Source organism: Seriola dumerili, unplaced genomic scaffold, assembly GCF_002260705.1.
Source record: "Seriola dumerili isolate Sdu_G_001 unplaced genomic scaffold, Sdu_1.0 BDQW01000088.1, whole genome shotgun sequence".
Lineage (NCBI taxonomy): Eukaryota > Metazoa > Chordata > Actinopteri > Carangiformes > Carangidae > Seriola > Seriola dumerili.
Window position 1 is genome coordinate 5,289,279 of NW_019174343.1, and position 26,911 is coordinate 5,316,189.

At 39.0% G+C, this 26,911-nt stretch overlaps 3 protein-coding genes across 3 annotated transcripts; 1 reads left to right on the forward strand and 2 right to left on the reverse strand.

Moving 5' to 3' along the window:
- Positions 1-499: 499 nt before the first annotated feature.
- Positions 500-3,739, reverse strand: ghrh (growth hormone releasing hormone). The gene is given in 6 exon segments (XM_022745033.1): positions 500-541; positions 1,421-1,574; positions 1,676-1,780; positions 2,437-2,541; positions 3,321-3,429; positions 3,660-3,739. Coding segments are annotated over 5 exon segments (486 nt in total). The 5' UTR covers positions 3,401-3,429; positions 3,660-3,739.
- A 1,468-nt stretch (positions 3,740-5,207) lies between these two features.
- On the forward strand, positions 5,208-11,168 carry cdk5rap1 (CDK5 regulatory subunit associated protein 1). The gene is made up of 13 exons (XM_022744954.1): positions 5,208-5,641; positions 5,729-5,832; positions 5,911-5,945; positions 6,124-6,224; positions 6,305-6,515; positions 6,650-6,770; positions 7,706-7,936; positions 8,171-8,268; positions 8,373-8,428; positions 8,808-8,938; positions 9,035-9,184; positions 9,393-9,533; positions 10,400-11,168. Exons 1-13 carry the CDS (start codon positions 5,356-5,358, stop codon positions 10,547-10,549), a joined length of 1,815 nt encoding a protein of 604 aa, XP_022600675.1. The 5' UTR covers positions 5,208-5,355; the 3' UTR covers positions 10,550-11,168.
- On the reverse strand, positions 10,615-18,615 carry LOC111221525 (bactericidal permeability-increasing protein-like). Its single transcript, XM_022744953.1, has 16 exons — positions 18,513-18,615; positions 16,653-16,760; positions 16,446-16,560; positions 16,228-16,359; positions 15,977-16,132; positions 15,776-15,839; positions 15,224-15,284; positions 15,041-15,132; positions 14,737-14,913; positions 13,890-13,949; positions 13,638-13,805; positions 13,482-13,549; positions 13,336-13,378; positions 13,190-13,253; positions 11,587-11,663; positions 10,615-11,403 (listed from the first exon to the last, which is right to left on the reverse strand). Exons 2-16 carry the CDS (start codon positions 16,753-16,755, stop codon positions 11,362-11,364), a joined length of 1,422 nt encoding a protein of 473 aa, XP_022600674.1. The 5' UTR covers positions 16,756-16,760; positions 18,513-18,615; the 3' UTR covers positions 10,615-11,361.
- Positions 18,616-26,911: the final 8,296 nt, after the last annotated feature.

The window sequence follows — 26,911 nt, forward strand, 5'->3', positions numbered from 1 at the left end:
AAAATTTATTTATTTTGCATTTATTCATGTAGTTATTTATTTATACTTATTGTTTTGTACCTCATAATTGATTTCCTACAGGTGTATCTTTGCTGAGCGGTGGTGGAGGATTGTAACCAAAAGAGAGAAAGGGTTTGAAACATAACCACTTTATTATTATTTATGAATGCGACATTTCATTTCTAAGAGCAAAAAAACGATTACTTCTTGATGTAACTCCACATAGGCCAGGCATTTTGAATCACCATAGCAGGAAAAAAAAAAAAAGCACTGGTCCGGTGTCATTAATAACGATAATGATGGCTTCATTCCATTTAAACATCCCATTACACCAGACCAGTGACCAGCAAACGCAGCAGCAGCAGCAGCGTCCTGAAACACCCTGGAAGGAATGCAGCCATTACTGATGCTAATTTCACCTGTTGTTTTCCTGCTGTGCCAAATGATCTGCATTTAAGAAATTCTGTTAGGAGTCCCGGTCTAAAAGGAGCCACGCAGCTCACAGCAGAGTGAGAAATGTGGATTGAGCGCCCACACAGTCCTGAGAGGAGGTCGAATCAGGCAAATGACATGTGAACAAATGGGTGTAGAAGCTAAAAAATTTAAATAAAGTACTCATTATGTAGAGTGACATTATTATGTATATTATTGGATAATTATTACAAATGCAATCAACGCCGCAGCATTTTAAGGTCGCTGGTTTAGGTGGAGCTTATTTGAAATACATTTGGTAGTTTAATCTTAGTCCATACATCATTCTTATTAACTGATTGAATGTTTTTAGGGCTGCATGACTAATTGGGCAACTGAATAGGCACAGCTCATTAAATGAATCTAATCTGGTCCTGTATGTTTTGTATACAACATCTTAATCTGACACATTAACTATAGCTGTCAAATAAATGTAGAGGTATAAAAAGTGCAATATGTTCCTCTGAAATGAAGGATAAAGAAGGATAAAAATGGAAACAATTACCTCAGTTAAAGCACAAACACCTCAAAACTGTATCATTTATACATTTTACTCTCTCTCACCACACTGGTTCTGAGATGAATCTTGAGATTTCATTAATTATTCATTATTGCTATTTCAGATTACACAATTTAAAAGTTCCTCCAGTGCCATTTTTTTCCAGTCATGAGCTGAGTTGCAGGTTTTTCTTTACAGCTTTTAATGGGAATAGAAAAATGACAATATGATTTGCATTTGTAAAGAGCAGGTCGGAGGAGGTGTAAGAAAACAAGCGGTGATGGTGGTGAGGGGTGAAGGGGTGCTGAGCACTGGCAGCTTTCTGTTTGTCCGATCCACAGTTCTCAACTCAGCAGTCTGTACAGAGGAGAAACTCAGGTTAGTGACAGACTAACATGTCATTATTATTATTATCATCATCATCAGATTAGAATGTCTGTATGTTTGAGCTTCCATGGGGGTATTGATAGTATTGATTCACCTGGGCCCCATGGCATTCCCGTGCACTCTGTATCTCTGATTGCTCTGAATGGATGTAAGATCTTCTTTATACGTCCCCTCGTAGATGCCTGACTGACGCTTCATGTAGCTCTCACTTTCATCACTATGGAAAAAAAACACCAACAACTCATGTTACAATGGTCTGTCGATATCCTGTTGGATTTGAATATACCGGAGCGACATCACTCCTCTAGTAACACCTACCCCAGCCGTTTGCCCATAATTGTCTGAAGGAACTTCCTGGCAGAGATTTGGCCCAGGACTTTCCTGTAACTGTTTGTAAAGATGGCGTCAGCGTGACGTCCTGAGCTAAAATCAGACAGTGGACGATTCAGGTAAGTTCAGTTATTACACAACAGCATTCTTCAACATTTGTCAGGAAAAAAAAGTAAATTCAAGTATAGTGAAGCAACAACAGAGGGTCTGTTATCTGTCTGCACATATGGGTGCAGAAGATTTAAAATGATCCAGCTTCTTCTCTCACAAATGATCTTTGGATTTTTGAAATACCCTTGTCTGAACTGTCAACAGATTTCTTTGGAACTAGTTCTGAATTAATAAATAATTATTATTATACTACTACTGCTACTACTGCTACTAATATTATGACTACTACTACTACTACTACTACTACTGCTAATAATAATAATAATAATAAACTGTTGTCAGACACTTCCTATGAAAGGACATGGTGCTGTTGAATTCAATTAAATATGAATATAAATTTAAATATAAATGCTGTGTGCACCATAAACAGAAATGTCATTCACCTGTACTGTATTGGGGTGGAGGCTGAAGTCTTAGAGGCAGATATCTCAAATGTATCTGCCTTACATTGGTAGATACCATGAGAGGTAAATGAGAAACATAAAATATGTGTTTTTTTAAAAAAAATGTAATTTAGGTCAACGGAGCCTTTAAGCCATCTTTTACATTGGCCACTCAGTCCACATTAACATACTGACCGTAACTCTGCTCGCTCCCTGGGAGGACTTGTGTCATCCCGCAGCTTCTGTGCTGGATTATTTATAGAAGATGTCATCAGGATGGATGTGTCCCTCTGGCCGAACCTGAGAAATATCCCCATTAACTAAACGAATAGAACACTGTATTCAAAATTCCTCACACACTTTATACCACACTGACAATTTTTCACCCAAAAGAGAAACTGATAGAATTATAATGCAGAGTTTTGATGACGAAGATGATCCTCAGTCTAAATACAAAATGCTCCAGCTCTTGTAAAATGACATATTCTGCTTTGACACAGGACACTGTGATCAAGCTGTTGTGTAAATGCAACACGTGCAAGTGACTAATCCAGACGCCTTGGCTCCTGTTAGCATAGGAAGTGCAGAGGACACAGCTATGACATGCAAAGTAGCCAGTGAAAGGTTTAACACCTCATACACTACAAACAGCCTTTTTTTTCGTTGTTTGTTTTCAGCCCTGACACTGGGATCAAGTCATTAACTTTCAGGTTTGAGTGTTATTTTCTGTGTGTTATTAGACTTGTTCATCTTAAATGTTTGAGTTAACTTTATGTTTTCCATTTCACTTGGCAAAGACATAGGCTGTTCTCTAAAGCTTAGCAACATTTATTTTATGCAGATAATCTACAGAGTGTATTTAGAGTAGTGTTTGAATTTGTCAGTATCACAATTTAAAAAATCCTTTATTCAAACCAATAGTCTTCCCCACTTCTTTCTCATCGATAGGCATTTATAAATCTGAGCTGCTGAGCTGACCAGGCATAAGCTTTTTAAATAACTTTAAAAACACTTATAAATACGGTAATAATGGAAATGAACTAGAGGTGAAAAATTTCAGTAAATCTGTCAGGACTTACCTAATGGATGGGTAAAGCGGGGAACCTGATAAAGACATGACCAGGCAACAAAACAGGAGCAGTGCAGCTTTCTCCATCATCACAGCTAGTCTTGGAGAAGAATGGACGGCTAGAATAAATGACAGGAGTAGAAATTACATTAGAAAAAACGCTGAAACCACAGTTTCCTCTCAGGCAGCCTTGTGGCTCTGCAGAAGGCACTGAAGTTGCAGCAGGCAGAGATGTTTTCTGAGATGGAAAATGTCAAATTTGAATTCAAAATGTTTAAAATTATCAAAGCACAGATATTACATTAATTCACATGTATACAATACAGTCATACTGTTTTGTCAGAGTTACCTTGATATTTTATGTGAATTCCCTGCAGTTCCTCTTTATTCAGTACCCTCCTCTCTCATCATCACTGAGTGCCAGGAAACACTGGACAAAAGAGACACTGGAACAGTACTGTGTGTTATCCGTGCATCCATAGTCAGTTTATACTGAACCTGTAGCTCCCAGTCACTCCCACATCACACATGATCTTTCTCTCTCACTCTCTCTCCCCCATTGAGCTGAGCTATCTGCATTCTCTCTCTCTCTCTCTCTCTCTCTTACTTTACCAAATTCATATTTGCTTTATTGGCATGAACAAATAAATACAGAAATGCTGCATATATTGTACAAGGTTACAATGTAAGTTTTATTTCATTATAACAAATGAAAAAACATTATTTAAAAATAAATAATAATAATAGTAGTATGTGGTAGGATGAGATATCGTTTACAGTTGATAATTAACATTGTTAAGAGCCATTACATTACCATCTCTGTCTTATACAGTCATTATGCAAATCGTTCCCAAAAATAATGTAGCTTGTGAGGAAATGCAAATGCATTTATAGACTTTCATTTCAGAGAATTTTGCCCAATGCAGCCTGGTTAGAAAAACAAATACACAAACCAAAACAAACAAAAAAAAGTGCCTATTATTGGACACAATGATAAAAAATATTTACAATCAAATAAAACAAAATAAAATCAAACTGCATATTGCTGTTTTAAAAACTAAAAGGCATTTGAATAAAAATTACCATTTTTTCTAATGTTTAATGTTTAACAGTTATGTGTTGCAGGGAAACGGGTTGCATTGTTTTAATGGTTTATGTTGTTTATATCCTGTATTGGTGCTGCAGATGGGGTGATAGCAAACATACTGACAGTGTTTTTTTCAGGTAAAAAGACATCAGTGCACCGGGATTGGGTCCATGACTTGAAAAATAAGTGGGATCTGTATATCTCACCAATAAAGATTCATTCGAGATGTGAGGGCTATACCTATACTAAAAGGTCATTTCGGAGCTTTCGCCACCCGGAACGTTGTTTTTAGTGAAGGGTTTTTTTTAGACGGACCGTAAAATTTGACGGACCAGGGGAAGACTTTGGCTAACGGACAGCCAGGGTGCAAGATGATTCTCTGATGTTTACTTTCATCTTCGCTGAGCAGGACATCCTGAAGTACTAAACCATTACTTTTTTTTCAGACATGGCCTCCAGGATTTAATCGAGCTGTTTGATAATAAAAAGTCTGGTTAAGATACTGAATTGTTTCCTAACACTTCGCCATTTCAGTACATTTCTGAAAGATAACACTCACGGTTACTTCGGTTTTACCCATGTACAGCTGAATTCAAAAGCGTATATCATTCTTAATAGTTTTGGTAGTTGTACATTAGCTGTTATAAGCTAGAGCTCATGCCACTGTTCCCAAAACTAACACCGATACATAAAAACATTTTCATTAAGACGCTTTTCCGGGTTTGTGTAACGTTACTTAGGAAGGGGGAGATACCCTTCTTGACATTTAGACAGCTTTGGCTCCACTTGAGAAGTGCGTGAATGACATTTAGCCAATGCAGCTCGCACACATGCAGTAACTTATTCAGCAAGAAAAACAACAAAATGTCAGCTACGAGTTAGTGCTACGGCAACTCACTGAGTTGTTCTGTTAGAGCTTTCAGTTAGCCTTTGCTCTTTGTGCTATAGCTAGCTAAGCATGGAATTCCTCAGGACTTTAAAACCCTTGTTTACTCTTCCCCAACACTGGATACCTGTCAGGTGTATCCCAACCAGATATTGCTCTAATTTAGCTAAGGCCAGTGTCACTTCAAGACAGAGGAGGACAGCTGTGGACAGGTTCAGGACCCAGTTGTCCTCTGGTCCAAATTTTCAGGATTTCATCAAAGGAGTTTCAGTTAATAAGACTCAACCTGCAGATGAAGAGTCCTCAGACAGACATGGTTATCTCTCTGAGGACTTGGAGATGGGGAATTCAAGGAGAGGTTAGTCTTTGTGATTGAAGGCTATTGACAGAGTTCATGTTGATTGTCTGGGACAAATGCTGAATCTGTGTTTTGTTTTTGCTCCAGTGTATTTTGAAACCTATGGATGTCAAATGAATGTAAACGACACAGAGATAGCCTGGTCCATACTACAGAGGAAGGGATATCTACGCACGAGTGATTTAAATGAGGTACAGCTGAGTTCTGCTTTTATTTTACCATTTTAATCAGTCAGCGCAGTTAGGAAAAATGTCTTTTTCTGCTTGCAGGCAGACGTTGTCCTTCTGGTTACATGCTCCATAAGGTAAGATAGTGTTGTAGCTTAAATGTTACTTAATGTTAATGTTACAGTCTCAGGAATAACCTAAATGGCTGCTTTTGTATGTGCAACAATTATATAAACTTTGTAAAATATGCATCACAAGGTTTTCACACGCTAGATGCACCAACTAACAGAGAAACCTCATCTCGTTTCATAACAGAGAAAAAGCTGAACAGACCATTTGGAATAGACTAAAGCAGCTAACAGCTATGAAAAGAAAACGGTTAAAGACCCACACACCAATGAAAATTGGGATTTTAGGTAAGTGAGTTCACTAATGTACACATATGTGATTGGATTACAGCGGCTACTGAGAAATGTTAATGGGTGTGTCTCTCCAGGTTGCATGGCAGAGAGGTTGAAGACTGAGCTGCTGGAGCGGGAGAAGCTGGTAGACGTTCTCGCAGGTCCAGATGCGTACCGCGACCTCCCCCGCCTCTTGACTGTAGCTGACGGAGGTCTTCAGGCGAGCAACGTGCTGCTGTCTTTAGAAGAGACCTATGCTGACATCATGCCTGTCCACTATGCCCCTCAGGGACACAGTGCTTTTGTGTGAGTGTGTGGATTTGTTAAGTGGCAATGATGGTTTTGGGGGAGGTTATTCGCCCTCCACACCACCTCCTGTTAAGTCTCAGCAGCTCTTAGTCTTTATAAGGTACCATCTGATGGCTTTATGTGTCCGGCAGGTCCATCATGCGAGGCTGTGACAACATGTGCAGTTACTGCATCGTCCCCTTCACCCGAGGCAGAGAGAGGAGTCGACCTGTCAGCTCTATTCTTGAGGAAGTTCGTCTGCTCTCTGACCAGGCAAGTTATGGCCTCAATGATGAAGTCAGTCAGTTTCCTACACTTGTTTATAACTGAGGGGTTTCATTACTGTTAGACCAATGACTGCACTGACAATAGGGCTGTTAGACAACGGGTTTGTTAGACAATAATATTTTTCTAATTAACGTCCTCAGAAGTAAAGTTTTGTGTGAGCAACTGTTTTTTCAGATCATTTCTAACATGAGTAACTGTGATATATGGCAACTTAACTGAACTTGTATTAGAGAAAATTTGATTACATTTTAGTTTAATGGTGTAACTGTAACCTCTCAAGCTAGGTACCAACTAAGAGGTGTAATATATGACATATACTGTGATCATATATATACATTCTCTGGATATATGAAGATATAAGTTTATAACATACAAATACTCATAGTAAAATTTGTATATTTACATGAAAAATATCTGTGATTAATTTTTATATGTTGCAAGCATATATGCTAACAATATATATTTCATTTATATGTATAGGTTTATTAAAACAACATACATATACAAATTCTATATGCCTAATTATGTTTTTCACTAATTCTAATATCTATCTTCCCATTCTGGGAAAGTTGCCTCGGACTTTTGGACCCAACTGTATTTAATACCAACATACTGTATATTGACAGGCTTATGATGGATATAAATTTAGATATGTTCCAATTTCTAATAGGTTTTATATATCATTTTTAAATGTACGTTTTATTTTATTTGTATATATATATATATATATATATATATACACAGTATATATATCATTTGCGTGTGGGTCTACAGAGATCTGTTCTGTACATTAAGATGAATAGCTCAGATTGACACTTGGTATCGATTGCTAGGTTAAACTCAGAGTTCAAGATTAATATTAACATTCCAGAGTGAACAGCGTCCCTGACTAGTGCTTGTGTGGTGGATGTTTTCCTCAGGGTGTGAAGGAGGTGACGTTGCTGGGTCAGAACGTCAACAGCTACAGAGACACGTCAGAAGAACAGTTCTGCGGCTCAGACCTGACCCAGCACAGCCGCGGCTTCAAGACGGTTTACCGAACAAAACAGGGAGGCCTGCGCTTCTCCGACCTGCTGGACCGAGTGTCACTCATCGATCCCGACATGAGGATCAGATTCACCTCCCCTCATCCCAAGGATTTTCCTGACGAGGTCAGCTTTTTAAAAAAAATTCTGTTGACAGAGCAGCTGCTGAAAACACATTCTCAAAATCACACAGTCTCATGACAGTCCAGTGTTGATTTCCAACTTGTCAGATGACAAATACAGATGTTCAACAAAGTGCCAACTAACAAGACCGAACCCCTGTCTGTTTCTGTGTGTAAGTCCCATATTAACTTGGCTGACTGACGCTCGCTGACCTGGTTTCTGCGTTGGTGTTCACAGGTTTTGCATCTGATTGCAGAACGAAGAAACATCTGCAACCAGATTCACCTTCCAGCCCAGAGCGGGAGCAGCCAGGTCCTGAAAGCAATGCGTCGTGGGTAAGAAACCGCCGTGCAATTCAGTTTATAAAGTCTCTTAAAATGTTAGTAAGTGTTCTGATAACGCCTCTTTTTCTTTAAAAAAAAAAAAAATGAAAATACAGCTACACAAGAGAGGCTTACCTTGATCTTGTGAAGAACATTAAGAAAATCATCCCAGGTAGGTTATGGAAATCAGGTTTTTCTTTATTTTGTCTCCAGCTTTATTTCGTTTCCACCTATTTTGCACTTGCACATAGTGAGAAATCTTTATATTATGTGGCCAGACTTGTCCTCAAACACACTGAAGTTGCACAATGGAAAGATATTAAAACATATATAACGTGAACATGCAGTTTAGCGTGATAATAGAAGGTTTAAGCTGGTGGTCAAATATTGTCCGCAGCCCCAAAGAAATCTCAAGCCAAATACTTAAAAAGATGCAACAGAGCCACTTGTTGATGAATAATACAGCTATATCTGCAGAGGGATTAAACATTAAAGAGAACAGAAAACCCTGAACCCTGGTGTGTTAAACATCATTTCTGTCTGTGTGTCAGAGGTGAGTCTCAGCAGTGACTTCATCTCCGGCTTCTGCGGTGAAACGGAAGACGACCACCAGCAGACTCTGTCTCTGATCAGAGAGGTGGGCTACAACGTGGGATTCCTTTTTGCCTACAGTATGAGGAAGGTGAGCTCTTGTGCGTTTGTAGTGTGCATGTATATTACACCAAAAAATCTTTTGTCAAGTTTAGAATTAAACCCCAGTCTCCCTCATCTTACCCAGAAAACCAACGCCTACCATCGGCTGCAGGATGACGTGCCGGCAGAGGTGAAGCGGCGGAGGCTGGAGGAGTGTATCAGTGTGTTCAGGGAGGAAGCTGCGAGGGTCAACGCCGCTCTCATCGGCAGCACGCGGCTCGTCCTGGTGGAGGGAGTGAGTACTGCACACATGACTGGCACACGGTGACTTGTTAGCAGTGTTAGGCTCACTCTTTAATACATATGATATCTACTATATATTTATCACCCTGCTGTGACCCTGCACAGGATAAATGGTTTAGAAAATGGGTATATGGATGTTGTACTTTTACCAGGTTGTTACCAAGCAACACTGCTCATCTCTGGGTTTCATTTTGATGCAGAAAAGTAAAAGATCAGCCGAGGACCTGTGTGGGAGAACTGATGGCAATATGAAAGTGATTTTCCCCAAAGAGGACGTTGCTGCTCAGTTCCCAGAATCCAACACTGCACCGATCAATGCTGGAGACTATGTGCTGGTGAAGGTAGGGCTCGGTTCATACAGATCGTCCTAGTCAGCACATTTTTAAATCTTCTTCCAAATAGAGTGTGACAGATACGGCTGATAATATTGGTAGATATAAAATTATCACAGATTTATTAGTAGTGGTGCAAATTAAGTGACAAGAAGTTGCTGTAATCAAATGCCAAAGATATTTTAAGGTTGTTAGAAAGAAGATTTTTTTTAACACTATTTTAGTTAGAACAGCGTTGGTTATTTCACCTGAGAAAGTTTCTGTATTTCTCATTTATCCTCTCACTGGTTTGGAGTGGGTGTGTGTGGCTCAGTAGGAAAAAAGGTGATGTCATGTACTTGTGTGCACCAATCAGGATTCAGGAACATCTGAATCTGAATCTGACGACAGTCTGTTTCATCGCTGTCAGTTCAATCTGATCAAATGCACACAGTCCTGATGAAGCAGATCAGCTCAGTTTTTGAGCATGCAACTCTTAATAAGGATAATTTTAAAATAATAACATATATTGTATATTATGTGTTTATGTTGTTGTAATGTCACCATCTCTCAAATACTAACATCGCTGTCACCCTCAAAGACCCAGTTATCAGTATGAGATGGAGATGACAAGTCTCTCCGTAATAGTCACAAAATAAACATTTCCAGATGTTGGGGTATAGGTACACCTTTAATAAAGTCACTTAAAACTCATGTCAAGCTGTGACATAACAACCATAAAATCAAAGGTAAAAGATAACAGCATGAAAAAGCATGTTTTCTCCCACTGAGCGTTAGGACTATCATTTCAACAATCATCACAGTACGGTACTTTTCAGAGATTTCATCATTCAGTCATTCATTGTTTTGATGTTTTGTGTGTGTGTTTAACGTAGATATCGTCGGCCAACTCCCAGAGCCTGAGAGGTCGAGCCCTCGGTCACAGCTCCCTGAGAGGCTCAGTGAAGCACTGTGAGACTCTGCCTACTCACCAGGTTGATGAACGTGTGGCCTCGGTCGACACCGTGATTCAAACCTGCCATTGATTGACACAGATGACAACACACTTTGTTCTATTCTCTTGTTTGACTTTGAAGATACATGGAGGCTGTTTTTTTTTTTTTTTTTTTTTTTTTTTTTTTACAGACGATGAGCTACGAAAACTGCAATGGATTATTTATGCTGTCGGTACCGTCTGTGTGTATGTACATATTAAACTACTTAAGATACTGAAACCTGTTTGGACGATGTAAATTAAAAGAATACTGTCTGTTTTGCTGTCAGCAGTGGTGCCAGATTGATGTCATGGCATTTTTTTTTAATTTTTTTGTGGACATTTTCCAAACTGGTTTAAAAATGTCATTTGGTCAGCACATTTATACAATCGCTGCGTGAGCTACAAAGTTGGAAACTTTGAGAAAGAATTTGCCTAAAGTCAGCAAGAGAAAGTGCTGTGATCTGCTTTGGAAGGAGCACGTTATTTCAAAAAAGATGATTATGGTGACAGCAGCAAATCCCCCCCCGTCCTCCTGCAGACTGTCGCCTGTTATGACAGGGCTGCAGTAAACCCTCGTGGAGAGGTTCGCTACATTTCATATGTAGAAAAGCTGGACACAGTTCACATTTAAAAGAAAAAACAATATACAGTATATATAAAAAAAAAAAGAAAAGATAAAAATCTGATGTGAGATCCAAATGCAAACCAGAGGCATGCTTTTCTCAGGTTTGCAGGAGAAGTAATACTTGCACAACACTTGATTTCTTCGAAATTTCTCTGTCAGGTAGTTGTGCTCTTGCTGTGATTGTTCCTACATGCTTCAGTGCAGAAAGGCATCCTGGGAGTTTTAAGGCATGCAGCTTAACTTGCAAACTGAACATCTGTTCCAATCAGCATGTAGTCCTGGAGAAAAGCACAGCAACAGCAGTTAATAGCAGCTCTGAGATGATTAATTCTGTTAATCAATTAGATATTTAAGATGTTTTCTACCATGTTCTTAATGTCAGATTAGCCCTCATAAAATGCCAGTGATATAATACATGTAACACATGCAGGTACTTTTATCGAGAATATAATGTCTCTGACCTTCAGGACCTGAACCTGAGTGTTCACAAGCTTCATCTTTCCAATTGCAGGAAGTGGGTATCCCTTTGCAAGTTGAACTGTGGAGCAAAATGAATACATTTAGATTAACTAGTCACAGAAATCCAATGTGGCAAACATTATAATGATATTATTAAGGTTGGATTTATAACACAAGATAATTATACAGCACAATTCATGCATTAAATGCAGCTCAAAGTGCTTTGCATAAAAAGATGATAAACATGAAAAAGAAATACAGTAAACACCACACGCATGCTGAGAGGGTAATTAACAACTTTTAAACTGGTGGAACCTTATTACAATGAAAATGAAAAAACAAAACTTGATGAAAATTTAAAGATGCTATCAATATGCGAAGTGGTTATATAAAAACAAATACAAAGTTCTTTAAAAAGGGCAACAAGAAAGACACATTTCCTGTCTCCTCCGACTGGGGGGGTGAGGATATTTAGTAAATTAGCAGAGGGTGATCAGAGAGACTTTGATATGGTATGAATTAAAAAAAGATATATATACCCTAATCCAGGTAGTCCATCTTAACAATTTAACAGCTTTAACACCTCCCTCTCTCTTTCTTTCCCTCTTACTTCTCACTCCCCCACATTCCTCATTTATTTCTGCGACTGTTGTCTCTCATCTCATCTCTCCCCCTGTGTTTGTCTCACTCACTGACTGTAATTGTGTTCGATGATATTTTGGCAAGGATGGTCTGTAGTGTATCTGTTTACAAAGTAACCAATAAACTGCCAGCTCCGATTGGCTGATTGCACAGGCTACTGCTTCCATCAACCTCAGTAAGTTTTAAAACCTTTACACCATTTGTTTGGATTGAGAAAGGGTGAAAACCAGATAGCAAGCAGAGAAGTCAAAGTAACTAAAAGAAATGGAAAGTGCTTTTCTCAGTAGTAGTAGTAGTATGACTGAAAACCTTTGGTATTTTGTTTTGCAGGCACTTAGTCGACAATCAAAGTATTTAGATCTGATGATGGCGTTAGATTAAAGTTCAGGGAATCAAAGTGATCACAAATCACCCATCCTGCAATTCAATTCATGAACCAAATTTCACTGCAATCCATCCAATAGTTGTCAAGATATTTCAATAAAAAGCAAAATCTCAACATATGGTGGCACTAGAAGAAAAGTCTGCAGATCACCAGAGTCATTAGGACACATTGTGTGAGAACCATGGATGTCTGTATATAGTTTTATGGCGGTCCATGAAATTTCAGTTTGGACCAAAGTGGTTTGTTGCTCAAATGGCTAAAAATGTTGTATCAGTATCCACTTTTTATATAATTAAGAGTGTTAAATGCCATTTAATTGAAACTCAGTTCAAATGGACAAATGAGGAACATAATGGCTGGTGTCGATACCAAACAAAAAGACAAAAAAAAGGTTGGGACCCACTGGTATAGCCTGCTTGAAATGAAGGCATTAAGTAGATTGGATTTGAAACTTACATCAGAGTCTAAAAAAAAATCCCCTGAACTCTGTGCTCAGTGTTGATCTGCATGTAACAGTCTGCGTACTTGACACGGCACCTAGTTAATACAGAATACAAACCGAAAATTCACAAACTCACCATTCACTTGGGGTATGACTACCAATCTGAGGACGACTGACAGGATGCTGCTGAGGGAACTGACCTGTAGGTGAGGGGTTGGGGTTAGTTCGTTGACTTGGAGCTGATGAAACACACTGGGACTCGTGTTAAAATTCATCTCTCACCTCAAATTTTCCCACATAACTTGTCCCCAGGGTCAGAGCCATTCTGCAAATGAGGCAAAATTAGACCGTGATGTTCATCTCTACAGGGACCTTTTGGCCCCCGTTTTTCTCCTCTGAGAACAAGTCCTGATTTTTAAGTAACTCACTTGTTGAGGGAGACAGCTCCAGCCAGCCTCATTCCACTGACAAACAGTTTGGTGCTGACACTGGTGTCCTGTAACGTGAGATAAATATGGTGAGAGAGTTTCAGTGTTTTTCTGAATCACACAGTGGCTTGTTGTCGTGCCGGCTGTTTAACCCACCAAGTTCAGGACGAAGAGGGGGGTAAGTGTGCTGTTGGGTTGGATAGCGAAGGCCGTCACGCTGCCGGTGGCCTGAATGGTAGCATTGTTGGGCTCAAAGGTGACGACGGGATCTTTCACCGTCTTCACCTGCAGTTTTACCAACAGACCTGGGAAACGCCTGCTGATCTGAAAATACACGAGAGATATATACCCGACAAACTTCCAGTGAAGGTGATGTTTCTTATCAAATCAGTGGAATGTGTTTGTCACCTCCGGGATGAAGGTCCCAAATGTCCTGGTGCTGAGTCGGACGGGAGAGATTTTCGGGATCTGTTGTGACAGAATGAGAGAGGGTGAAAGTCAGTGAGACGTCAGGAAAGAAAATTCAGTAAGATATCAAGAGGGAGCAGCTCACCATATCCACTGTTGGGGAGTAGTGAACTACATGTAATCAAACCAGTAGTTTAACTACATTTTCAGAAATGAACTTTTTTTTTGCCATTTTTATGTAGTTAAATGAAATTAAAAAACAATGTTGGGTCATCAATGGAGAGGAACAATTTTTATTTTTATTCTTTGAACCATTGCTTCTCTTCTGTAATTGAACAGCCCCACCCTCTTGTTCATTCACTGTGAGCACTGTGAAGACATGTCCAGACAATGCATTCGTCAGGCAGCCGCCACCACACACCTGACCTTTGTTTAGTGCAAGTGCAAAAGTCAAGGGTGGGCGTTGCTCAGTGGTCACACAGCTACATCATCATGGATTAACCTCCTGAACCTCAGTCTTAGGAAGAATCATCATGGCCGCACTCACAGTTATTGTTTACAAAACCAAAGCTGACGTTCCAGCACTTTCCCATGAATAGTTGCTTTTTAAAAAAATTTTTTTTTTATGGTTTTGCAATAAACTTAACTGGATGGTACTTTTTTGCTGGCATGTGACTTTTTTGTATTTGTACATTGTCACTTTGAGTAGTTTAAAAAAAACATTTTGTAAGTGGCTTTAGTTAACAAAACTAGATTTCTCCTTATGGTAGCTTTGCTGTAGTTCAACTTCTTCTAATGTAAAGTAATTGGTAGCTTTCAAGGCTAAGCTTTCGAAAAAAACACTGACCATGTCATCGGTGATGCTCAGGGTGAGGACTCCAGCTCTGTTGTAGACAAAGCCTGCAGAGTTGACAGTGAAGGAGGACATGCCCATGTACAACATGTTGTTGATCTGGGGCGGCAGGGAAAAGGCCACGGGGGAGAATGGAGGCTCCTGATGCCCCCCAATCTTGTAAAATTCTCCCTAAAGGGCAGAAGACGAAAAGAGAGAGGCAGAAAAACAATGACAGTTTGTTTGTTTATCATCACCTTGCACTGTCAGATTCTAAAATGTAGAAAGGTTTAAGAAAGTAAGAGGTAAAACTCTTTACCTTCAAGCTCAAGTCTAAAGAAGACTTTGTAACTGTGGGTGATGCCACCATGGAATATTCAATCTCTGCATGCTTGTCTACCTTGGCCAGAACTGCAGGGAAGCAGAAAGTCACTCATACATTCAGCGTCAGAGAAACAGCTAAACGTGTTTGATGGATGTTGTTTGTACATGGATGTTTTACCATTGAGAGTTTTCAGCTGAGGGTTCAGATCAGATATTGCGTTGGCCACCAGAGGGCACATCTGTCACAATAAAGAAGAGACAAACTCTTATGTATCTCTCCATGCAGCGTACACATAAATGCATCAGTAATGACTATCTAATAATGTCAAAATCACAGGAGCCATTATACTACAGAATCAATACTTTCACTTTTGATACTTTAAAGTACATTTTGCTGGTAACACTTCTTCACTTATGCATAGTATTTTGAATACAAGACTTTCACTTGTAGTTTCACATTAATTTATTGGTACTGTTACTCTAGGAAGGAACCCGAGGAAGTTCATTCATGAATTATGATGTCATCCGTAGCAGCAGGCTCAACCCCAACCCCGTCTTTTAGCTCAGGAGTTCCCCAGTAGAAGCTGCTCTGGGCAGCTTTGTGAACAAATCTTAAGAGGAATCTTTTAGCTGCATTTAGGAGGACCCCTAGTGGTGAAATCAGATGCTTTGGCAATAAGATCCCCAGAGAGGGAGGGTGGTCATCAAAAACAGGCTGGTTTCCCCTCACCTGTTTCTGCACTGTCTTTTGCAGAGCCCTGTTAATGAATTTTTTGAAGAGATTGTACAGCCAGCTGAAAGAAAAAGCAACCACAGCAATTAGGGAAGTATTCAGTCCATCAAGCATGACAAGTAAAACCGGAAGCTGACATTGATATTCCCTCACATAGGTTCAAATGTACTGTAATATGCCCAGCAGGGCCTATTTTACCTGGCTCCACCGTGGAACTTGACCCTCACGCTGCTGACAGTAGCAGCACAGTTGACAGCACTCACCGCTGGTCGGCCTCTCTCGTCACTCTTGACGGCGATGCTTGGGCTGATGCTGAGTCCAGTCACACTCAAATCAAATGAGCCCCTGTCCTTTCTGTTGGGAGAGAGAGGAGGCGCCGCTGCAGCAGAAATATCACAAAATAGATTTAAATGTGCCGTGGGAGGTGGAGGTTTTCTTTTCTCACTCACATTATTCGGAAATACTTGACCCTCCACCTTCCACGCAGACTGAGGTTGGCATTACCAATGGACAGTCTGACGCCAGTCCCCGGGACAAGAGTCACTCCAGACTCTGGTAAGCCCACGTTCACTATTTGAATACTGGAATAAACAAAATGCTCAGTTAATAAAACATCACCTTCACCAACAGAATTTTCATGAGTGCCGAACATATAGAGCCGCCTTACTTCGACAAACTGTACTTGACTTTGCCGATAGGAGACACCCTCTGTTTTCCTGACATGTCTGGGATTTTGATGGTTTTGAGTTTCTGCTGGATCGAAGCCATGCCCAGTTGTCTGCCTAACAAAACCAGAGAAAACTGGAGGATGAGAAATTCAAGGCACTTCAAAGAGAGGCCAACTAGAAGAAGAAACTTCTGCTGCAAACCCTACCATATTCAATGCCTTTTTGTGTCAGCTTGACCTTTACTCCAGGGTTTTTGCTTGAGGTCGTAGAGATGAGAGCCACCAGAATGAACCAACAGCACAGAGACATCTTGACTGTTGAGAGATAAAAAAAAAAAAAGAAAAAAAAGGGGAAGATCATGAGCAAAATTCTCACCTTCTTTATTTTTATGAACCTGCCCCAGTAGATCAGGCGAAGTTTCTGCTTTTGTGTGGTTGACATGTTTGCTGTTCTGCAAGGAGCACTTGAAAAGCAATAAATGAAAACTTCCTGATTTAGAGGACTTTTACTTTTTATCATTAAAAGTTACCGCTTCCTTATTCTTCACTGAAATATCCCATAGCATAAATTTATTTAAGTCAGGGGTGTCTTTTCAAAGCACAGCTCTTTCGGTTTTAAATAATGTCATCATTTACCACTCTCCATGATAAAGATAATCTACGCTATCGGGTGTGTATGGAGTTCTTTTTCCGAGTATTTTCAAGACTCTGTAAACTTGAAGATCCAGAGTGAAGTCCCTGGGTCAGTGGTGGGAGAAGTACTCATTTATTAAATATACCAATACAACAACATACAAATACTCCAATACAAGTCCTGTATTAAAAATCCTGTTTAAGTGAATGCGCAGAAGAACTTAAAGGATCAAAGTAGTTGAGAAAAGTTTCCACCACTGCTTTGGGAAATGCATTCCTGCTTCAGCTGAGGCCTGAAAGGGCTGACTGTCAGTGCTGCAGGAGAAACCACATGACCCCTGATAAGGAGGCAAGCTGGAGTTTTATTAAATTAGGCTGAGAGTAAAGGCCAGCTCTGCCATTTTTTTGTCCCTTTTAAGTGTGCTTTGTTGATTCGATACACAAATGTTGAAGGTTTCACTGTAGAAAATGCGCTTCAGATAATTCAATTCAAACTAAAAGAGTACATTACATTTTAAGACACAGCTGTAATATAGTAAGTATTAGCATATGCCATGACATTAAAACTCAGCTGTCACATGCTGATGATCTGTGATCAAGAGCTCCATCAGTCATTCAAAATCTAACCAGTTTTTTTCGTTTGCAGATGATGTTGCTTCATCCGTGGTGTGTTGCATGTTTGAATGATAGATTTAGTCTCTGAAAGAAGAGACTGAATAATAAACAGACTGAACGGAAAAAATTGAAGACATGTGACTAACAGTGGAAAGCTCTCTTAAGTTTCTATGTGGGTCGGAGGTGCAGTAGAGGTCAAAGTGTTTACTTTTCTGTATTTAGATAGTCAATAGGCCATGGTATCTTTTCAACAAAACTGTGTGTAAAATATTGAGTGAAACAGCTGCTTATCAAAGAGAGGAAGCCAAAATTGCTTATCGTCACAGACTACACACCAAAACAACAGCACTCAGTTTAGCTAAAGCAACTCTATTCCATCTAAATATACATCCAAAAACACTAGCAACACTGATGATGCAGAATATTAGGTATTAAAACCTGTTACCTGTTGTAATGTTGTGGTTGGTCAGTGAATCTTTCTTAATCTGTGTTGCAGCCTTTTATCACAATTTACACAACATGTAATACTTCTTTGCTTCTCAAATCAAAGGACAACAAAGTTCTTCATGAAAATTAGGTTAATATTTCTTTGCAATATATACATTATTTAGGTCCATCCATGAATATCCATACATACTCTGCAACAAATATGCAATCAAACAAGTCAGAATCAAGGGCATGGTTAAATCCTGCAGAGTATTCGTATGTTTTTTGAATATGACCTAACTTTGGATCATCATTATAGATATAATCTTTGAGAACAAATCTCCAAAAATATGTCAACGTGGCTCTACAGAGTAAATATACAATCGATCTTACCTGAGCAGCTGCTTGTCAGGACCAGATGCTCTCTGCTGATATGTCAGAGTGTCAGCTAATAAGGCAGAGAGAAAGAGGAACAGAGGCACATGGCCTCTAATTCACTTACTCAATCAGGAACTGGACTTGGCAAGGGGAATCTCCCGGACAGCAACAATAAGCAAATGTAATATTTGACATGTCGACAGAATGTCTCACTGCCCCGCCCTCTTATAAGCTCAGAATCAAAAAAGACCAACGGTGGTTGATATGAGTGTTGTTTACGTAGTATAAACACTCTGAAGCTACAGCTTTAAATGCGTGACATAGTTAGGGATCAGGATTTATCTTTGCATGTTTGTATTGTGCTGTGTTTGTTGCTGATCTGCTGCCTAGTTCCTTGTATGAATTTCCAGTAAGTTCTTGCACAAAGTACTAAACTCAAAAATTGGGAAATTATTCTTGAAGCCAGTTTCTAAATTATGTGTGTCAATTCAAGCAAACCTGTACCACAACACCTCAGCCAAACTTAATAATAGCAAATGTTTGCAGTAAAGAAGCAGTAAGTGGTGTGTTTATCAAACCTACTTCTGCTTCTGCTGCCTTTAAACTCTTTGGTAGAATAAAATTATTTTCAGCATATCGCCATCAAGTGTTTTTTTATTTTACAATTTCCCTCTTTCAGCATTTGCCATCATAACTCACAAAGTAGAGATGAAAAATAAAATCATGCTCTTCCTCTCAACAGAGACAGAACGGGGTCTGCTCATGTGTCAGAAACAGTCCTGGGTGGAATGACGATAAAATACACGTATGTTAGTTGATTTTAAGGTCCTGTCATGCAGTAAGTTCTTGAAAATAATCTGTTTTCCAAAGAGCATTGACATAAAAATCTTTTCTGAAAGGTTAATGTTTTTAAAGTATCATGTCGATTTTCTTTAAAGAGAGTCAAAATGCAACAGTTTGACCCTAAAGGGCTACCATAGCCTGCAGTCTGATTGAAATGACAGGCTGACTGTTTATGACCTCTGAATAGGATTTGGGCAAAGCCTCTGCATTATGCAGACCAATGACTGCTGGTAGTAAATGAAATATCACATTTTGTAAATTTCTTTATTTTTTTGTCAGTTCTTCAATCAAAGCCACATCCTGTTTCAAAAGTGAGTAACTGTTGTAATTTCTCAATGTCCCTGAATGGCTGCAATCTAATGGGATTACAATATCACTGGACTCAATGTCATTATGCAACTTTTTAATCAGTGAAATTCTTTCTTCAAACAACACCTGTTAAAGTAGATTAACAAACATAGAAAATGTACTTCACAGATTCAGCATTGAATTCATATATCAGCAGCAGCTTGGAAATAACTGGAAGTGACTGCTGGTTAACATGTAGTCTTTATGGGCCGTGTCGAATTGATTAGGGGGAAATGTGTGCATTTTCAATGAGCATTGGTAGTATTTAAACTATCAGATTTTGTAACTTTTGATGGGCCAACTCATTGTGCTTAAAGAAGAAACCGTAAAATCCCATCATTGCAGTTTTCCTATCTGTGCTTCAATCAAGCAACATCCCGTTTCAACAGTAACAGTTGTTATTTGTTAATGTCAATGAATGGCAATGTGATGGGATGACAATATCACTGGACTCAATATCATTGTGCAAATTTCTGATCAGTGAAATTCTTCCATATGTTTCAAACAAAACCTGTTAAGGTATGTTAATACATCAGACTCATGATGGACCAATGCAACACACAACAAGTCCACGCATTCTTCTCCCTTGTCAAAACCTGGTGCCTAGATTGCCCACAATGCAACTCCACTTCCAACATTTCAGTCAGAGATCCAGATGAGCAATGCTAATCACAGCTAGCTCAGAGTGGGTTTACTGCCACTACAGAGAAATAAATCTCATCTATGTATGATGTCGTTTTGGGCTCTGCCTGTGTGGACTAATGTTTCCCCTACTAATTTTAATACAGAGAGTGGAAATGTAAAACCTCCATGGATTGAAAGTTGTCCTTGGTGTAGCAGCTGCTATCAGTCAGGGGTCAAATAGTAGGATAATTTAATAATAATAATAATAATCAGTTATTACCTAATCAACATTCTGCCTCCTCTTTTTTAAGTTGTTACTATGTTTAATTACATTAACATTTACTATGATGACATGCAATTTGTAGATTCGAAGTCTCTGTATATGGGGACATGCCACACTACCACACTAGGTTGGCCGTTTGACACTATTTCATCAGCATCCACTGTCACTCCTTCCGTTTTTACACCTCTTACTACTTCTGCTAATTAGGCTCATTATACCACTTCTGCTTGTATAATTGCTTCTCTTAGTGGTGCTGGCAGTTCATACCTGCAGCCAAACTGAAGCAAATATACTACTAACAAACAAACAAAAGAGATTTTCATGTTTTATGAGAAGATTTCTAATCATTGTTCGTGCACGCTGTGTGTGATACGATGCTGTGTTAACCTGGGAGGCCAAAGTAAGCTAATTTACAACCAGCAGGAGTGCTTAGAGGTCTGACTCCAGGGTTTAACAAATCATACACACGGTATGCTCTGTTGTTTATGTGAAGGCCTTTCAGTAATTGCCATGTATTTCTGATCTTTAACAAATAAAAACCAACACTGGCCTCCTGGGGGACGAGGCGGACAAGTAAGTTTCTTGTTTCTCAGCAGAGGGAAGGTGGAGAGTGGTTCTGTCAAACTGAGATAGGCTTGATTCTTTTTTTTTTGGGAATGATTTGCTTCATTACAATATGAAAGAATGGGTGAGTTGACTCAATGCTGGCTAACTGCCTAGCAACTGTTGCTATCCTTTCTATTATTTAAACCTGCTGTATGAGTCAAACCAAATGAGTAATCTTAAAGGCCCATGATAAACCCATACAAGTGTTTTTACTCATGTTTTCTGATGAGAGCTCTTCTTAGAGCTGTGTGGGCATGACGGTGTGCTGATTGAAATCTGCCTCACGCTCCTGTACCTGCTAGCACGGGACAAATATAGCTTTTATCATCCACAGAGTACAGTGACCTCCCATGATCCCGAGCATAACTCCACCTTAGGTTGTTTATTCTTGGTTTTCTTCTACTGTAAAGACCTCACAGCACTGTCATGAAAGGTCTTGGTGTAGCCTACACACACAGCCCTCTTGAAATTGTGGATAAAAGCATCGTATGCCATATGCCATTGAAATGAAATATGGCTGTTTTTAATGTAAGGTAATTATTCAACAAATGATTTTTGTAGCTTGAACTCATCGTTGTGTTCCTCAAACCACTTGTTCGGCAGGGCCTATTGTCCTGCTGAAAGAGGCCAATACCATTCCCATGAAGGAGTGGACTAGGCCTGCAACAATGTTTAGGAAGGTGGTACGAGTCAAAGATGCTCTGACCCAGTCGTCTAGCTGTCACAATTTGGCACTTGTCAAAGTCGCGCAGAACCTTACGCTTACACCCATTTTGCTTCTTCCAACACATCAACTTCAAGGACTAAATGTTCACTTGTTGCATAATATATCCCACCCACTGACAGGTGCCATTGTAAGGAGATAATCTATCTTATTCACTTCAACTGTCAGTGGTCATAATGTTATGGCTGATTGGTGTATGTTGAGTGCCAAGTTAACATTAACGTTAGCCCCAGATGGGTCTATTTTCTTTATGCTAAAATTAGCAATGTAAATACTGTAATGAACACAAGGTAATAAAACTGCTTATTGTTTGGATTTGTCTTGGAATATGAGGTGTTTATACATTTAGCTGAAATGGACCCATGGCGTTGCCCCGGTGGCTCACCTGGTGGAGCGTTTAGCGCAAGTCAGAACCGCGGTGGCCTGACTTCAAATCTGACCCATGACCTTTTGCTGCATGTCATCCCCTCTTTCCCTGACTTTCCCGTCTCTCTCTCACTGTGACTATCAGAATAAAAGGCAAAAAATATAACATAAAGTGCTGAAGTAAGTTGTTGGGCCACCATGTGCCCCCAGAACAGCTTCAATGTTCCTTGCCATTGATTCTACAAGTCTCTGCACTCTACTGGAGGGAGTTTTAATGAGGTGTTTTAACACATCGGTCCAAAATCTCCCATAGGTGTTCAGATGAATTGAGATCTGGTGACTGTGAAGGCCGCAGCATATGATTCACATCATTTTCATACTCCTGTTTGTCCATTCATTCCTCAGGTTTTTCCTTTAATTTGTCACCGTCTGTGCTTAAATGGAACACTTGTTACAGTCGCTAGAGAAGGGCAAATGTCAAGCTCACTGGAAACGACAGAAACTGAATTTAAATTACCTTGTAGACGTAATGGTTGTGAAAGCAATTTATAAACATAACATCTTTGTCACCTTTTTCACCCCTTATGAATTTGGACCCATTTGTAACTGCAGAACACAATCCTGCAACCACTTGATATTCCTTACGTCCCCCCTGATCTTGGCATAACTGTTTTTTAGGTACTATGCACCTTTTAAATTAAAATGAGTCCTTCATACCCCTGGAGATTTTATGACTCTCGTAAACGTTTTTATTCATGTCTTAGTTGTGTTATTTCCGTTTGCTGATTGTGTATTTGTCTGATTATGACATTTTGTAGTTCTCAGGTTTATCTTGAACCTGATTAAATAAAGATTAAATAACTCCACCCACCTTCAGCTTCTGAAAAACACCTTTGAATGTGAGTGCAGGGCATTTAAGCCCGCCCCCATTTCCCCCAGTGCTCCAATCACAGCTTCTCCCATCCCGATGTGCCTGTCCTTGGTCTTAGTTAATGATAAATTGAAATCTTTACTACAAAATAAGTTATTGTTATTGTATTCATCTTCACCATGCAAGTGGAGCAACTAGGATCAGAGCTGTTATAACTGTATAGTGTTTTGCTTCTTTTAAAACTTTACTTCAACCCATAATCTAGCATTTATAATCACTATATAAACATTTAATGAGTGGCTCATAACAGATTTTAATGTTGAAAGCAGATTTAAGTGTTTATTAATATATTTGTCAACAACTATAACTCGTCCTGTGGTCGTCCATTGAAGGAGGCAGTTGTATAGATAATGAACAACATATAGAAACACATTTTGATAATATAAAATATGTCTTCATAGGAGAAGTTAAGTGTTGTGGCAAATACTGAGCATTAATATGTACATTAATAAACACTTACAAATGTGCTTATGTCTGCTCATTGTGTGTTACAAACCATTTATTAAATGTTTTGTCGTGCTTATAAATGTTTTCGTTTATCTATTTATGTATTTTCCCTCCTGTGTTATCTCCCATATGTCTGTCTGTTAAATATGAAGCTACAGCCGTTAGACAGTTAGCTTAGCTTTGCATATAGACTAAGGTAAACAGCTAGCCTGGCTCTATCCAATGGTAAAAACATCACAACATACAGTATATAAAACATGAGAGCTTTAGAGGTGCTATCACAGCTCCAGCTATGAGTTATCATGGGTTGTGATGGTACAAAATGCACATGTTTATTATTCATATAAACAGAGAGAATAAGACATGTCATATGTGCCATTTTATTTGTTCCCACATGCAGAAATATCATCAAGAAACAGAGAGCGGGTCAGTTAATTGAAACACACTGTATCTCAGATCTCTCTCGCTCGTTGAGGCTTTTTGCACACACCGCACTGTAAAGCCTCGTGGCTGTCGACATATAAAGAAGCTTTCTGTACACCTGTGGGGGATGAAACAGGCTGGAGATGCAGCTCTGCAGCTCACTACAGAGGAGGTGCAAGTGAAGTCTGAGGAGGAGTTCAATCAGAGTTCAGTGTTATTGTCAAGTTCTCCACTGCTTCTGCCTCCAGGCTGTACAAACTAAGACCTATAACAAAGAGCCCTTTTACGTCTTTATTGTTACCAGTGAGTTAGTAAGTAAACCTGCCTGCCTGCACAGCGACACTATAAAGAACAGTGGAATCACTGCGAGGTTTGTAGTAGCCGACTCAAACGATTCAATATGACCTTTTAAATATGCTGTGTCAGTTTGATTGGACAGGTTTTTTAAATGCTACATTTTATAAATTATACTGAAGTTTTCAAAGCATATAGGAAACACATTAATAATATGGATCTACATCTCCCTTCTGTAAAGCCACTGCAATTATTTTCTTAACTGAAACATGTTAGGCCACATTGGAAGATGATGATGTTCCTCCTGAATCTGTTTTGATTGGCTTGTTTAAAACATGCAGATGTGGTGCACTTCTGCCCCCTTGAGGCTGAATGCAGCATGGCATCAACGTGTCAAGGTGCAAATACAGGACATCACACCAGCTTCAATGGCAGCACCCCTGCAACAGCTTAGATCTGCAGCTTAACTCAGCAGAGGGCTCAGCAGCACACTGTTTCTAATACATTGTGTTAATGGAGAAAAGCTAATTCAAGCTTTTAGCTTTTGGCTAATATTTTCATTTCCTTCAAGGCTTTTTAAACAAAGATTCTTCTCATTTTGATAAGCCTTGAAATGCATACTTTTTCACCTCCAAAATTACATTAGTGTTCACCTGCAAACTATTACTCATTCCTCGGTATTGATGATGAATATTTTTGAGCTGTAAAACAGTGAAGGATTTCTGCAAATGAACTAAAACTCTAGTTACAGTGGAGTTGTATTTTGGCATGGAAATAAAATCTGTATTCTGCACCATGTGAGGGACGTACTCATTTAATTTGTATAGCGATCCAAAGCCCTGTCTGTTTGTAGTAATTGACAGATAAAGACTTGATGAAAAGTGGCTTTATGAAATGAAATGGTGTGAAATAAACAGACTTTGAAAAAAAAAGAACATTCTGAAGTGAAAACTGCTGGATTGAGATGCAAAATAACCTGTAATTTCATAATATTGTGTTTTATTATATTAGATAATTTCTTGGTTATATTATACATTTTGTCTGTATTTATTCACATGGTTATTTATTTAATAATGTCTCTTTTATTTACTTAATTTTGAACCTTTGCAGTTACTGTACAGCCCACAAGCTTTTCAAGCAAGACCTTTAAGGTAATAATAATACTTATAATACTTTATAAACTTATAAATCCTAACCCTCTGTTTACGTTGAATAACTGTTTGCAAAGTGCAGGTCCAGGACTGAAACATGTGACATTATCAGCTTGATTTATCTAGAGCTGCTGAACACACAAAGAATAGGGGGAGTGTTTTATTGACTCAGTGACTAATATATATATCAATGACTATATAAATATAGAGTTGTGCAGGGACGGGATGCCAAAACTCAGACTCCTTAAAAACTCTTTACCCATTTAAAATATAATCAGTAAACCGACAGGGGAATAAATATGCAGACAGTGGAAACATCAATCAATATGTTGAAATAAATGAACAAGTGAGCTTATAAAGTGGATTATTAAGTTCCTGCTGAATATGTTTTTGGGGGATTCATAAAGGGAAATATTGAAAACATTTTAAAAGTTGTCAATATTTCTATATTTTTATTATAAAATAAAAATACGTAGCATTTGTTACACCCTTAGAAAAAAGCTATTTTTTCCAATGAACTCATGTCACTTGAAGGTAAACCAAGGACACTGGAAATGCTCTGTAATAGAATGACACAGATGGCCTGAGCACCTTGTGGTCACACTGTGGGCAGATTCTTTTCTCTTTCCCTGAGGATGGAAGAGCCTCAAGGACATCCTACCACTCTTTTCAAAACAGCAGAAAACTATTTTCTACTAGCAACACTAGTAGTCTGTCTGTTTATACTCAGTTCAGGTCTCATGTTTACATGAAATAATATAAAATCACAGCTTATATCACATTTTATCAGGTCACCAGTTAGTGTTTGACTGTGTGACCAGTATAACATCTTATTCACAGCAGGAATGTGACACATCATCATCTATCATAAAATATTTCCATGTGTGGCTGCCTGATTAACTTGGCAGCTGATGAAACTGACAGATGAAGTGATTTAATTTAATTCCACTGTGTAATGAGTTGTGTGAGTTATCCATGAACTCACGTGGGGAGGTACACACTGGGAAATGGTTAAATGTGCTGTTGCTAGTCGCATGTCTCCTTTGGTAACCTCTTATGTTAATGACTCCAAATGGCTGTGAGGATTCATTTAATCTGTATCCTGAAATGATCCAGTGGGGCATCAATAAAATGCACACAGCGTGCTCTGAGTACCACCCAGGTCTTTGATGATTCAACACCAAAAAATACCAAAGGACAGTTTTAACATGAATAAATGGCTGTTGTATCTTTTTTGAGTTTTCATGTTTCAAATCTGTATTTAAGATTTCTTATCACTGAAAGGGAAAACTTGGAAAAGCATAATAGGTCCTTTTTAAGATTTATACTCTGGGTGACATGAACATCTCTACTAAATTTCATGGCAGTCCATCC

Bases quoted from the DNA above. Each gene is read 5' to 3' on its own strand.
- cdk5rap1 (XM_022744954.1), top strand. From the start codon at position 5,356: ATGGAATTCCTCAGGACTTTAAAACCCTTGTTTACTCTTCCCCAACAC. The intron at 5,946-6,123 runs GTAAGATAGTGT...GTTTCATAACAG, and splicing joins CTGGTTACATGCTCCATAAG to AGAAAAAGCTGAACAGACCA. The intron at 6,771-7,705 runs GCAAGTTATGGC...TGTTTTCCTCAG, and splicing joins TTCGTCTGCTCTCTGACCAG to GGTGTGAAGGAGGTGACGTT.
- LOC111221525 (XM_022744953.1), bottom strand. From the start codon at position 16,755: ATGTCTCTGTGCTGTTGGTTCATTCTGGTGGCTCTCATCTCTACGACC. The intron at 13,806-13,889 runs GTGACAAACACA...GTGTATTTTCAG, and splicing joins TTGGGACCTTCATCCCGGAG to ATCAGCAGGCGTTTCCCAGG. The intron at 11,404-11,586 runs GTCAGAGACATT...GCTTTTCTCCAG, and splicing joins CTCAGGTTCAGGTCCTGAAG to GACTACATGCTGATTGGAAC.